Genomic DNA, 14,226 nt, shown 5'->3' on the forward strand with positions numbered 1-14,226 from the left:
ACACAAAACTGACAGAGGGGCTGTCCTTCACCAATCTAGACATTAGATTACTTACAGAGTGGAAACAGGCCCTTTGGCCCACACTGACCCTCCGAAGGGCAACCCAGCCAGACCCATTCCCCTACATCTAACACTATGGGGCAATTTAGCGTGGCCAATTCACCTAACCTGCACATTTTTGGACTGTGGGAGGAAACTGGAGCACCCGGAGGAAACCCACACAGACACGGGGAGAATGTGCAAACTCCACACAGACAGTTGCCTGAGGTGGGAATTGAACCCGGGTCTCTGGCGCGGTGAGGCAGCAGTGCTAACCACTGTGCCACCGTGCCGCCCATGAGCCATGTATACTTGCAATTGCGGCTAGATGAGGATTCCCAGAACTATGCTGCAATTAATACCAATAAGGCTTGTACCAACACACAAGACTGCCATTTGGGGTATTGTCAGCCTGTGCAGTTTTTCAGCAGACGATGAAGAACATTTTACAAGATCTGCCCCAGGTAGCCATTTATTTAGATGATGTGCTAATAACAGAGAAGACCAATAAGGATCATTTAGAGAACTTGGACAGAGTTCTTCGACATTCCCCCAGGCGTACATGCCTTAGAAGGGAAAAATGTGTGTTCCAGGCACCCCAAATGATCTATAGAGTCAACAAGGCTGAATTACAACTATTGGAAGATAAAGTGAAGGCAATCAAAGGTGCCCTGGTTCCCACATCTGTATTGGAGTTTAAGTCTTTCCTTTGGCTGGTGAACCATTATGGTAAGGTCATACATAATTCAGTTTCCATCCTGGCACCTTTGCTTCAACTCTTAATGAAGGAAATGGTCGCATAGCCAAGCCATTGCTTTCAGGAAAGTGAAGAAACAGCTATCATGTGGCTGTGATTCTCAACCGGTTTTTGGCCATGCCCCCCCCTGCCTCCCAACACACATAGGAGTTCTTCTCAGGTTCCAGGGCCCCCCCCCCCCCCCCCTATCAAAGAGGGATACAACACAAACAGACAGACAGAAAATCATTTCGCAGTTTTCAGTCTATGACCCCCTTCAGATGTGCCAGGGCCCCTAAGATCTGGTATTGACATGCGATCCCTCCCTGTATGGTATCAGGGTAGCATTAGCTCACAGATGGATCAATAGAGAGGCATGCCTAATACAGTGTGCATTCGAAACTTTGGCTATTGCAGAGCTTAAATATGCTCAGATAGAGAAGGAAGGTTTGGCAGTATAATATTAGGAGTCAGGAAATCCCACCAATACTTCTAAGGAAATAAATTTATAATAATAACGAACCACAAAATGCTCGGTCTACTGAGAGGGGACAAGACAGCGCCCATTACTTCAGGCTGAATTCAGCAGTGGGCTCTAATGCGAAGCGAATATAATTACAAGTTGGATCATTGCCCGGGAGACCAAGTAGCAAATGCAGACGCACTGAGCCGCCTCCCATTGACAGATACGCTACCAATGGTACCACCACTGGAAGAGCCTGCAGTGGTTTTAAATTTTCTGGACACCCTTCCAGCCACAGCTGACAATATCAGGGTTTGGACGCAGAAAGATCCAGTCCTGGCAAAACTGCAACAGCTAGTGGTGATAAGGAAAACCAAGGGGCTGTCACAACCAGAACGAAAACCTTTTTGACCTGGAGAGACCAGATCACATTGGAGGATGGTATGCTAGTATGGGGAGCAAGAGTGATCGTCCAGAGCAAATGATGCTGGAGAAAAACATGCCCGGCTCTTCAATAGTCTTTCCAACTGTTCCAGAACCTGTGGGTTCTCCCGCTCCATCAAGTGCTAAAGACACCTCAAACTCTGAGATGGGCATGGTGGATGTCACCACCTTGACTCTTTTGCCAGCTGAAGAAGAGGGTGAGTTTCTTCCGAGACATGCGGTGCACAAGAAGTGAGCTACCGTGTGTTTCACACCACCTGTATCAGTCAGAGTTGGAGAAACCTGATCCGATGTCAAAATGCTCTGGGGGAGCTACAAGTATCTTAGGACACAGACGAGGTGGAACTTCGTGATTGTAATGTGGTCACCCAGGTGCACCTCATAGAATATGAGTTCCCTGATTGGGGCTATTAACCTGGGCAAAAACAAGGACTGCAGATGCTGGAAACCAGATTCTGGATTAGAGTGGTGCTGAAAAAGCACAGCAGGTCAGGCAGCATCTGAGGAGCAGGAAAATCGACGTTTCGGGTAAAAGCCCTTCATCAGGAATAGCGGTCTGATGAAGGGCTTTTAATAGAGGCTATTAACCTGGATCAATCAGGGAGCCCTGGCTGATTGATATGGACAATAGTGTCAGAGGTTCTGTTCACTCCAAGGGCGCTGGATCAGTGTGAAGGACACTCTGTAATAAAGGCTGATTTGGTGATGGGATACCAGTCTCTGTGGAGCTATTTCATTGGTGACCTCAGCCAGTTCAGGAACTGAACCCACACTGTTAACATCACGCTGCATCACAGATCAGCTGTCCAGCTAACCAGCTCTCCTTTACCCTGGTGTAATTCTGATGGATCTCAATGCAGCCCCTCCACAACTAACAGATCCTTGCTATGATGAGATGCTTGGAACTAAGCCAGTATTCCAATGTATCCAGCAGTGTTCACTCTAATCTATCTCCCATCACCTCTTTGTTATTCTGTCCCTTTGACGTAAAGGCCAACATTCCATTAGCTATTTTAATCATTTTTCTACCTGAACACCAGCTGATATTGATTTCTCTTCAGGGACCTCCTATTGTTGTCGCCTCCTCCACAATTCTTGGTCTCTCACTATTTCTAATATCCCTCTGATCTTGCTTTCTTTTGTGTGAATTGGATGCTCCCGCCCTTCCTCACATTAAAATCTGTTGGCCACTGTTTTTCTTCCATTCACCTAATCGATCAATGTCCCTTTGCAGCATTCTGCTTCCCCACATACTTTATGCGCTTTGCCCCCTCACTGGTTGTAGTCAGCAAATTTGGATATACAGTTTTGTATTCCTTTATCAATGTCCGTTGAAAATAAAGTGAAATCCTGAGGTCCCAGGGCAAATTACTCTGGTGTTCTACCAGCAAAGGGCTGCCCTCCATTTTGAAGCCAGAACGATTACTCCTGCCCTCTCCTTCCAACTTCTGAACCATTTCTCTGCCCATGCAATCTTGAAGTTATACATTCTCATGGGATTGGATCTAACTGTGAGGTGCCCTGCTGGTATTCCTACCTTTCTGACCCATTTGTCCCTCTGTACATTTACGCAGTGAGTGATCCTTGCCCTGCTGAACGAGTGAATGATGAAGTTGCCGTAGTCCCTCTCTCCCATCACAGAATGATGGGAGTTTAACCTGAGAGTCAGCATGCCTTGAGAAGGCAGGATCTTCATGGTGATCTCAGCTAGTACAGGAACTAAACCCACACCACGGCTGGCACTATGCGTTGCAAACCAACCATCCGGCTAACTAAGCTAACCGACCCCCACTAAATCAGTCGTAACTTTCTACAATTACACAGTAAGTTACAACGGAGCGGGGGGGGGGGGCTGCAGGGAGGGAGAATGTAAAAGTTACATGATCTCTGGTAGGGGGCGAGATTTCTTTCCATGAGCTCGACTCATTTTCCAATAAAGAAACTTATCAAAGTTCTAAATATGGGACAGAATTGAATCCAGCCCTAATTCTGCCCATCTGATGCCTCTTTCTCAAGCTGCCTTCTGTTATTACCAAATCCTTCCTGATCCATGGACTTCAGAGTCATTATGTTTATCAGCAGGGTAAGGATTACCCACTGTGTAATTGTACAGAGGAGTAGAGAATTCAGCAGGCTAACACTCACTGACTGTGTAACTGTATAGAAATGCTGACAATCCAGCTGAATATAGATTATTCACTGTGCAATCGCTCACAGCTACTATTCATTCAATAGGCTAAGTATTAATCAATACGTAACTGTATGGAGTTATTACTAACTCAGCAGGGTAAGGGTCACTCACTGTGTGACTATCTGGAGATTTGGAGAATTCAGCAGGGTAAGGGTCACTCACTGTGTGACTATCTGGAGATTTGGAGAATTCAGCAGGGTAAGGGTCACTCACTGTGTGACTATCTGGAGATTTGGAGAATTCAGCAGGGTAAGGGTCACTCACTGTGTGACTATCTGGAGATTTGGAGAATTCAGCAGGGTAAGGGTCACTCACTGTGTGACTATCTGGAGATTTGGAGAATTCAGCAGGGTAAGGGTCACTCACTGTGTGACTATCTGGAGATTTGGAGAATTCAGCAGGGTAAGGGTCACTCACTGTGTGACTATCTGGAGATTTGGAGAATTCAGCAGGGTAAGGGTCACTCACTGTGTGACTATCTGGAGATTTGGAGAATTCAGCAGGGTAAGGGTCACTCACTGTGTGACTATCTGGAGATTTGGAGAATTCAGCAGGGTAAGGGTCACTCACTGTGTTACTATCTGGAGGTGTGGAGAATTCAGCAGGGTAAGGGTCACTCACTGTGTGACTATCTGGAGATTTGGAGAATTCAGCAGGGTAAGGGTCACTCACTGTGTGACTATCTGGAGATTTGGAGAATTCAGCAGGGTAGCGGCTGCTGCAACGTTTAATTCTGGCAGATGGGTGAAAACAGAAGACATTTTCTGAATCAGGCCAGCTGTGGGTGAAGGGTGAAGGATGGGAAGGGGGTGTTGTATTAGTTCAGGAACACAGTGGAAGAGTGGAAATCGGATTGGTTCCTTCATGAAGAGTGAGGACCACAAGGAGATTAGTGAACGACTGTAGTATAAGCTTGGAGAAAGAAAATGTTCGCCTTTCTCTGACCAAAGACATTTTGGCTGAATTCACCGATTAGTGACTATCATACACTTACAGCCCTTCATTTCAGTCTCCCCTACCAGTAGAAAGATCACCTTCACAATCACCTGATCAAACTGTCATCAGTTTGGAGACCGCTGTCCAGGCAGCTCTCAGCTCCGTCTTTTCTGAAGAAACAGATCCCTGGAGTTGTTTTAGTTCTTTCTATTGCTGAAATGGTCAGGTTGCGGGGTCCCCAACACTTCCAATCAGCCATTCATTCTCCCCCCCCCTGAAGCTGCTGAAATGCAGTTCTCATAGACATCCCCCCTCCCCCTCGTACTGCTCCCCAAGTGGTCACCTTCAGCCAGAACATGATTGAGACCCATGGGTAATTCGGGATGGGCCCATACAGAAACATTCACATCCCATGAATGAATAACAAAAAAGAGGGAAGGGAAGGCATTTCAACAGAGTCTAATCCAACTCTCATCCCAACTTCCACGTACATGTCTCTGTCTTCAAGGAAGGTGGAGAATGTTTCCAGGGATGGGGAACTTCTGTGGGGAAGATGGATTGGAGAAGTTGGGCCTGTTGTCTCTGGAGAAGAGAACATTGAGCAGAGTTCTGTTGGAGGTCCTTAAAATCAGGAGGGGCTTGGACAGAGTAAATAGGGTGAAATTACTCCCATTCATGAAATGATCAAGAATGAGAGAACACGATGCAAAGTAATTAGTAAAAGAAGAACGGCGACTCGAGGGAAAATGCTTTCAGACACTGAGTGGTGAAGGTCTGGAATGCACTGCCTGAGAGTGTGGTGAAGGCAGGATCAACTGGAACATTTAAAAGGGAGTTCGGCTCATCTGAAAATTAAAAATGTGCAAGGTTGTGGGGAGAAGAGAGGAAAATGATACTGAGTGGGTGGCTCAGTTGGATGCTGATAATGGATAAGTATGGCTTGAGATATCAGGGAGACCTTCGGATTTTCTTCAGTAGCAGTTTTGCACATTTCAAAGAGAGGACACTTGAGCCTCAACTCAATGTCTCCTCCAAAATACAGAATCTCTGACAGTGTGGCATTCTCTCAGCATCGACACTGGGAGAATCAGCCTAGAGTATGTGCTTGAATGTCGAGAATGGGACTTGAACTCACAGCCTTCTGACACAGAGGAGGCATGAGAGGGCACTGAGAGACAGTTGATGCATGGCTTTGCAGAGTGTTGGGTGGGGCTCTGGCGATCTTGCAGTACAATAGTTGAGTGATTGGGAGAAATCCTGCAGGAACTTATCTCTGCCTTTTTTGGGGGGATTCTTAAAGGGGAGTGTCCATTAGTAAACTTGGAAACCAGTGAAAAGAGAGGCATGTTGCTGAAGCACTTTATATGTAGAACAAAAGGGTACGATTTAGTTGACAGTTGGCTGACACATTGCCATGAAGTAAGCAATGGGAAACTATTAGTTCTGAAAATTCCCAGATAATTCAAAAGAAGGGCAAGTCTGGAACATATTCATTTTGTTTGCAGAAGACGGGTCTCTGTATATTGCATATTGCTTCTAGTGAGCATTATTGAGCTACATTACGAGCTCAACAAATTATCTTAAATTTGTTATTCGTGCAGCAGTTAGCACATTCTGGATTGTGCAGCAAGTCCTACCCAATCTCAAATCATATCTATTCTCCGAAATAATGTAATACTAATTATAGAGTCATAGAGATGTACAGCATGGAAACAGACCCTTCGGTCCAACTTGTCCATGCCAACCAGATATCCCAAACCAATCTAGTCCCACCTGCCAGCACCCGGCCCATATCCCTCCAAACCCTTCCTATTCATAAAACTTTAACAATTTTTTTGTTCATTTACAGGATGTGGGCATCACTGGCTGGGCCAGCATTTATTATCTGTACATACTAGTTAAGAGTTAACTACATTGCTGTGCATCTGGAATCACATGGAGACCAGACCAGGTAAGGATGGAAGATTCCATCCCTGAAGGACACAAGTGAACCAGACAGGACCTCCCCCAGCAATAAGCAATGGTTTCATGGTCACCATTCGACTCTTAATTCTTGATTTTTACTCTAAGGAGTTTGAATTCCATCATCTGCCATGGGAGGATTTGAACCCAGGTCCCCAGAACATTACTTGGGTCTCTCGATTAATCACCTCGCGACAATACCACTAGTCTGTTCCATTCCCATTCTGCTCCTATTCCAATAGTTGGAGCTTGAAATGTTTGGTTCCTGCCAGCCTTAGATTAGAGGATCAGCCATAATCTCATTGAATGTCAAACAGGATCGAGAATAATCTCCTCCTGCACCCATTTTCTAGCCAACCTGTTGAGAGATGCCATTATACACTGGAGCAGGTGGGATTGAACATGTGTCCCCTGGCCCAGAGGTAGCAACACTACCACTGCTCCACAAGAACCACATCGATACATTCTTAATAAGCAGGTTGGAATGGTGGGGTGGGTGATCTTGGGGGTAGGTGTTGGGGGTTAGTGATTTGCCTGATCGAATGCAAGCAGCAAAGAGCAAGGGGATCTCATGCCCCATTTGCATCATTAAGCTGATGTTCTTTCATGACCTTTTGCATTTCAAGGAACTAAGTTGGCCTTTGGCAAGAATTTAAATTGGAGCAATAAGGGAAGGGGTGGATATTTGCTCCATGACTGGAGAACGTCCATTGAAAAGCTCAGTGAAACCTTTCGGAATCTTGTTTACACGTGCTTTCAGTCAACTGGGCTTGACTATCAGGACCAAAACTGCTAACTCTCACAAACAGCATGTGTTGAAGGGACAAGAGACACTGTGAGGGAGTCTATAGGGTGGGGAATGGTAGGAAATGTGGAGAAGATTGGAAATCCACTGATTGCTGCCTCAGGATTTGCCAAAAATCTTAACTGGCCTTGAGAGATTAAGGAGTCAAGAAAGTGGATAGTAGAAATTCATATTAGATTGACCCTATGCTGCATCATTTTCCACCGACAGAGGGAGGCTGAAATTGGTCGCCAGTACAACATTGCAGTCTTATCCAATCAGTTCAGCTCCCTGATGATCAAGTTTGAATAAAAATGAGCCCCAATGGCACAAAACCCTAGATCCCCCTTCACCACCCTGAGACCTGACACTAGGTGGGATCTCATTTAACAAGGTTGCCACCAAAGGATAGAGGGCTCTTACCACCTCCTGGCTTCCAAATGCTTTCAAAAACACATGACCGGCTTGGAAAAAAAAAATATTCTCCTGGAATTCGTGCATTGAAATCATATGTCCAGCAGCATAGTTATCCGTCCATCCGATTGGCAGGAATGTACAGAGAATGGATAATATTTTGACTTTGTGAAGTAGCCCCAAGTTGGGGTGGGGATTGGTGGAGGGATTTGAGTTGAGGGATGGATACAGTGGGGGGGCCAGTGATTTCCTGCTCACACATGTCATACCCAAGCCACAAACATCCATGGTGAAACATGCATTCGAAACAGGGTTATTTTTGCCCTGAAAACTGAATTTTGCGGTTGCATCGTTTTCGAGCGTTCACCTTGGTTTCGGAATGGGTTCTGAGTCGAGCTCCCAGACACCTTCATCCCAAATACACAGACACACGTGGCAACTGAATATGGTTGTTAAATGATCCATGGGTTGATCGATGAGTCTGCCCATTTATTGCCCAACTTCCTCTTGCTTGCTGTCCTCAGACCGGGACGCAGACATTGTAGGGTTTGATCCCTCACCTTTCTTTCTCTCTTTCCCGATGAAGAAAGGATTTCATAAACCGAAGAAAAGTTGAAAAAAAAATGCACTGCTGGCTTCTTGTGTTCCCTGCAGAAGATGAAAAAAAAACCAGAGGGGATGAAATTGAAGGTAAATAGGTTAGCACTGTCTCTATTTATCACAGAACCCTATTGCTGTCTGCTTCCATCACAGAGACACAGCTATTGCTATGTGTCACTTCCTCTTGCTTTGACTGTCAAGTTTGCCTCACTCTCTCTAATCTTACCTTTTTTGTCACTTTGCTTCAGACTGTCAGTCATTGCGTCAAACACTCTTTTCATTCCTCTCTCCTAATCTCTCTCGTTCTATCAGCGATCGAAACACAGGCTTTAAAGAAGGCTATTCAGCCCATTGCACCCATGTTGGCTGAAGCATTGTCACGCAAACTGATTCCACTTTCTATAGTCCTCTAAGTTACGGCAGAGCCAATACGATGATAGGTTTTGTCTCTACCAACTTTTCATGCAGCGAGTTCCAGACTCCTCAGTGATGAAATCACCTCTACCTTTTCCACCATTTACTTTAAAACTACTGGCTATTGACCTTTCGATTTAGGGAAATAATTTTTCTGATCTGCCTAAGTTCCACATAATCAAATCTCTCCTCTTTGCGAAGAAAATAAACTCAGCTCTGTCCCACAGTTAAAATTCCCCAACCATGCCAAATCTCTGTTATACCCACATGAGTGGAATTGCATCCTATTTGTAATGAGGTGACCAGAACTGGGTGGGTGGGTGAGGTGGTCCCACAAGATGCCTGTGTGTGGATTCATTTAACGTGGACTTACAGCTAACACACAGAGACACTCCTGCACTTACCATAGGGGTATCAGAAACACCTGATGATTGATTATCAATTGTTTGGGCAGGTTATGACACACGACTTATAACTATCAAGTTCTGTGAACTGAACCTGGAACCTGGAGGTAAGGACAGAAACCCACTGTGCTGCAAGACCTCCAATTCCAGAGATGTCTGCAGGCCCTGAGCTGTCTGAACAAGTACACATTCTTCCTTTCACTGAATCACTTGACTGATTACCCCAACCCCTCTGTTAGTGTGAATTAGACTGTAAGGGTTAAATAAGAAAAACATAAAGAGCAGACTTCAATTAATGAGCCTTTTACTAGATGAACTTTAAGAGGTAATTTGGATAAACGTGAGGTGCTGCATTTTGGTAAGGCAGATCAGGACAGAACTTATACACTTATTGGTAAGGTTCTGAACAAAGAGACCTTGGAGTACAGGTTCACAGCTCCTTGAAAGTGGAGTCACAGGTAGATGGGATCGTGAAGAAAGCGTTTGGTATGTTTGCCTTTATTGGTCAGAGTACTGGGTACAGGAATTGGAAGGTCACGTTGCGGCTGTACAGGCTATTGGTGAGGCCACTTTTGTAATACTGCATTCAATTCTTGTTTCCCTGCTATAGGAAGGATATTGTGAAACTTGAAAGTGCTCAGAAAAGATTTACAAGGATGTGGCCAAGGTTGGAGGATCTGGGCTATAGGGAGAGGCTGAACAGGCTGGGGCAGTTTTCCCTGGAGCTTCGGATGCTGAGGGGTGACCTCATAGAGGTTTATAAAATCATGAGGGGCATGGATAGGGTTAATACACAAGGTCTTTTTTCTTGGGGTGGGATAATCCAAAACTAGAGGGCATAGGTTTAAGGTGAGAAGGGCAAGATTTAAAAGGGACCTAAGGGGCAACTTCTTCATGCAGAGGGTGGTGTGTATATGGAATGAGCTGCCAGAGGAAGTGGTGGTGGCTGGTACAATTACAGCATTTAAAAAGCATTTGGATGAGATGTGTATAGGAAGCATTTAGAGGAATATGGGCCAAATGCTGGCAAATGGGACTAGATTTATTTAGGTTATCTGGTTAGAATAGATGAATTGGACCAAAGGATCTGTTTCTGTGCTGTATATCTCTGTGACCCTTTGACAGTGTCGGCAGGAGCCTATAAACAACAATTAGCACTAATGAAACATTCTAGTCAGGCTTTGGAGAGAGGTTGAGAGGCAGGAGGTGTCAACATCAATAGGGAATGTAGAAACAGCAACATCTAGGGTAAGATTAACTGTCCTCTGGCTGGGTGAAGGAGAAATATTGATGACATTCACCTATGACCCAGAATAGACATCTGTTGCCTTTATTTTTACAAAGCAAGATTGGAATTTGGATAATGAGTTGCCCATGTGGCAAAAGATTGGTATAAAGATACTGCCTTTTACTACATTCCCCAGAGCTAGCCTCTGAATACTCGCAATGTCTGAAAAAAAATGATCAAAGGCCTGTACGCAAGACTCCTGTTGTAGATTTTTACCATAATCTCTCTCACAGGAATTCCCATAATCTCGCTCACAGGAATTCTAACTGGCTCAAAGGGAAAGGCAGCAAAGTTTGGGAGAAGATTTGTAGCTCGGGTGCTCGTTGTTCTGGTTCTGTTCGCCGAGCTGGGAATTTGTGTTGCAAATGTTTCGTCCCCTGTCTAGGTGACATCCTCAGTGCTTGGGAGCCTCCTGTGAAGCGCTTCTGTGCTGTGAAGCGCTTCACAGGAGGCTCCCAAGCACTGAGGATGTCACCTAGACAGGGGACGAAACATTTGCAACACAGATTCCCAGCTCGGCGAACGGAAAGGCAGCAGTCGAAAGAAACCTCTCCCTCTGACACCATGTCTACCTATAGCGGTTCAAGAAGGCAATTCAGCACCACCTTCTCAAAGGCAATTAGGGACACATAATAACCTTCTCAAGGGCAATTAAGGACACACAATAACGGCTGGCTTAGCCAGTGACGCCCACATCCCACATGCGTTCTGTTCATGGGAATGGCAAGTGCACCCACCTTATGTGATGTATGGTAAGACTCTCAGTCTGAATGAGGACTCTCCACCACAATGCTAACTGGTTTGGTGGCACCTGTACTGGTGGTGTAACTTTTTGTCATGTAATTGTTCATGACTTTTTCCTGAGGTGGAAAGAAAAGGAAGAACAGAGGCAGCAAATCAGAATGCGTTTGAAAGCTATAGGCAGGCTGAGCACTAGGATTTTATCTTAGATCAAAGAAGACTGCCTTTCTTGCCAAAGACAACTCTCCAAGCCTTCATCCAAGACTTGCAAACTACACAGGCCGGCTCGCAGCTCACCTCAACAAGCTGCTGCCATTGTTCAATGGGTTTGCGTGGGTTGGCCAGCATTTCAGTCCAGTGTTCCCGACCTGCACCATCAGCGTCGTTCCCTACACAGCACATCCCAATAACCTCGTTGTGACCGATGCTGCAGAGAGAGCAAGAGACAGGATCAGCGTGAGGTGTTTCTGAAGCGAAAGGAATGAGACAGATGACCAGACAAGTTAGAAGCAAGAATCAGCCATTCAGTCCCTCGTGGCTTTTTGCACCATTTGATCAGTTCATGTCTGATTGTGGCCTTGCTTTCACTTCCCCGCCTACTCCCACTCCTTCATCACTAATCCCTTGTCTCTACTTCTCTTAGGTGTGGAGGAGCCGGTGTTGGACTGAGGTGGACAAACTTTTAAAAAATCACACAACACCAGATAATAGTCCAACAGGTTTATTTGGAAGCACTAGCTTTCGGAGCGCTGCTCCTTCATTGGGTAGCTGCCAACACAGCTATCTGATGAAGGAGCAGTGCTCCGAAAGCTAGTGCTTCCAAATAAACCTGTTGGACTATAACCTGGTGTTGTGTGATTTTTTTTAACTCGCTTAACTTAAATGGCCCAGCCACCACTGTCTGCAGAAAGCAGTTGCAAAGGCTGATGACCCTCTGAAAGAAATAAACTTTTCTCCACATCTCTGTCTTAAAGTCCTTTATTTTTAAACTACACCCCCTTGTCTCTCCCACAAGGAGACAGATCTGCTGTGCATCCTCCTGACAAGTCCCCTTTTCTATGTTTCAGTAGGATATTCTGAATTCCAATGAATACAGGGCCATCCCCTCTCAACCCTTCTCCTGTGACAACACTACCTCATTCAAGGAAGCAGTTGTTTAACTCAGGCCCAAAAGCAAATCACTGTGGCCGCTCGAAATTGGAATCTATTCAGTCTGTACATGCTTTCTTGAAAAGTGTATTTGTTCACAGATGTGAGTGTCACTGGATCGGTGAGTGGTTTATTGTGTATCCCTAAATGTTCACCACCCTCCCTCCATTTTACCCATTCTCACTGCCTTTTTATTCATGCCTGGGATGCTGGCAATGGTGTCTAGGCCTGCATGTGCCCCCCATTCCTAATTGCCTCAAAGCCAACCTGATTTCTCCAGGTCCAGAGTCACATAGAGTCATAGAAATGTACAGCACGGAAACAGACCCTTCGGTCCAACCCGTCCATGCCGACCAGATATCCCAACCCAATCTAGTCCTCCCTGCCAGCACCCGGCCCATTTCCCTCCAAACCTTTCCACATGTTCAATTCTGCTCTCCTCACCATAGGAAAGATGGTTGTTGAACTTGAAAGGGTCAGAAAATGTTTATAAAAATGTTATCGGAGTTGGATGTTTTGAGCTATTAGGAAAGGCTGAATAGGCTGGGGCTGTTTCCCCTGGTGCATCGGAGACTGAGGGGTGACCTGAAAGAGGTTTATAAAATCATGAGGGGCATGGATAAGGTAAATAGACAAGGGTCGTTTTCCCAGGGTGAGGGGTCCAAAACTAGAGGGCATAGTTTTAAGGTGAGAGGGGAAAGATATAAAAGGGACAGAAGGGACAATTTTTTGGTGGTGCACGTATGGAATGAGCTGCCAGAGGAAGTGGTGCAGGTTGTATAATTACAACATTTAAAAGGCATCTGGATGGGTACATGGATAGGAAGGGTTTAGAGGGATATGGGCCAAATGTTGGCAAATGGGATGTACAACTCTATGACTCAATGTAGGCCAGATTGAGAAAGGAAGGCAGATTTCCTTTTTTAAAGGGTAATAGTAAACCAGATGGGTTTTATGACAATTGACAATGTCATAAAACATAGTGGCCCTTATCTTTAGGCTAGCGTTTTTTTCCATTCACGTGAACCAACAAATAAATGATACCAAGTTTCCAAACCCCTGCCATTTTCAGTCCCCACCTTGCTGCAGGGTGCCAGTGAAAGCCAACACAATCTAGAGAAACAGCAGCTGTCCTTGAGGCTTTAGACTGGAGATACCTGCAATGAAGCTAGTCAGACATGTTACAATATACCTTTGCAGCAGGTGGGACTTGAACTTGGGCCTTCTAGCCCAGAGGCATGGACAGTACCATTACACCACAAGAGTTCAACTTTCGATTGCTGCCTCTGCCTTTGGCATGTTCTCTGTTGCCCCATTTCCTAGATTACCAGCATGACTATGAGCTGGATATTATATGCCCCCCACCAGCTCTGTTTTTCGATGGGGGTGGGGGGTGGGGGGGTCATGTAATGTAGGGGGGATGGCTAACCCACTACCTCCGAGCTGGATGATTCGGCTTGAAAATCGGCAGTACGCCCATCACTGTAAATGAATAATTAAGGGACGATTGAGTTGGTTAAGAGCTTTTAATCCTACACCCACACGGGTCAGAAAGGGAGGAATGGACAGTCAGGCGCATGTGAGATTTGCAATTTTTTCCAAATAATAGGAAGGAAGGTGCTCTTGCCCATCAGGAGTGTAGCCTAGCCCCACTCCCTGCA

The 14,226-nt window shown here is 45.5% G+C and overlaps 1 protein-coding gene across 3 annotated transcripts in view; it reads right to left on the bottom strand.

Moving 5' to 3' along the window:
• Positions 1 to 975: 975 nt before the first annotated feature.
• The window catches only part of syt3 (synaptotagmin III), a 113,399-nt gene continuing 100,148 nt past the window's right edge, over positions 976 to 14,226 (bottom strand). For all 3 annotated transcript variants that reach the window (XM_072588770.1, XM_072588768.1, XM_072588769.1), the window contains exons 7-9: positions 11,714 to 11,843; positions 11,413 to 11,535; positions 976 to 8,617 (exon numbers count right to left, since the gene is read on the bottom strand). In XM_072588770.1, coding sequence (XP_072444871.1) covers positions 11,437 to 11,535; positions 11,714 to 11,843 — 229 coding nt within the window. In that variant the 3' untranslated portion in view covers positions 976 to 8,617; positions 11,413 to 11,436. The remainder of the gene's footprint in view (positions 8,618 to 11,412; positions 11,536 to 11,713; positions 11,844 to 14,226) is intronic.

The sequence above is a fragment of the Chiloscyllium punctatum genome, chromosome 18 (assembly GCF_047496795.1).
Source record: "Chiloscyllium punctatum isolate Juve2018m chromosome 18, sChiPun1.3, whole genome shotgun sequence".
In the NCBI taxonomy this organism is placed as follows: Eukaryota; Metazoa; Chordata; class Chondrichthyes; order Orectolobiformes; family Hemiscylliidae; genus Chiloscyllium; species Chiloscyllium punctatum.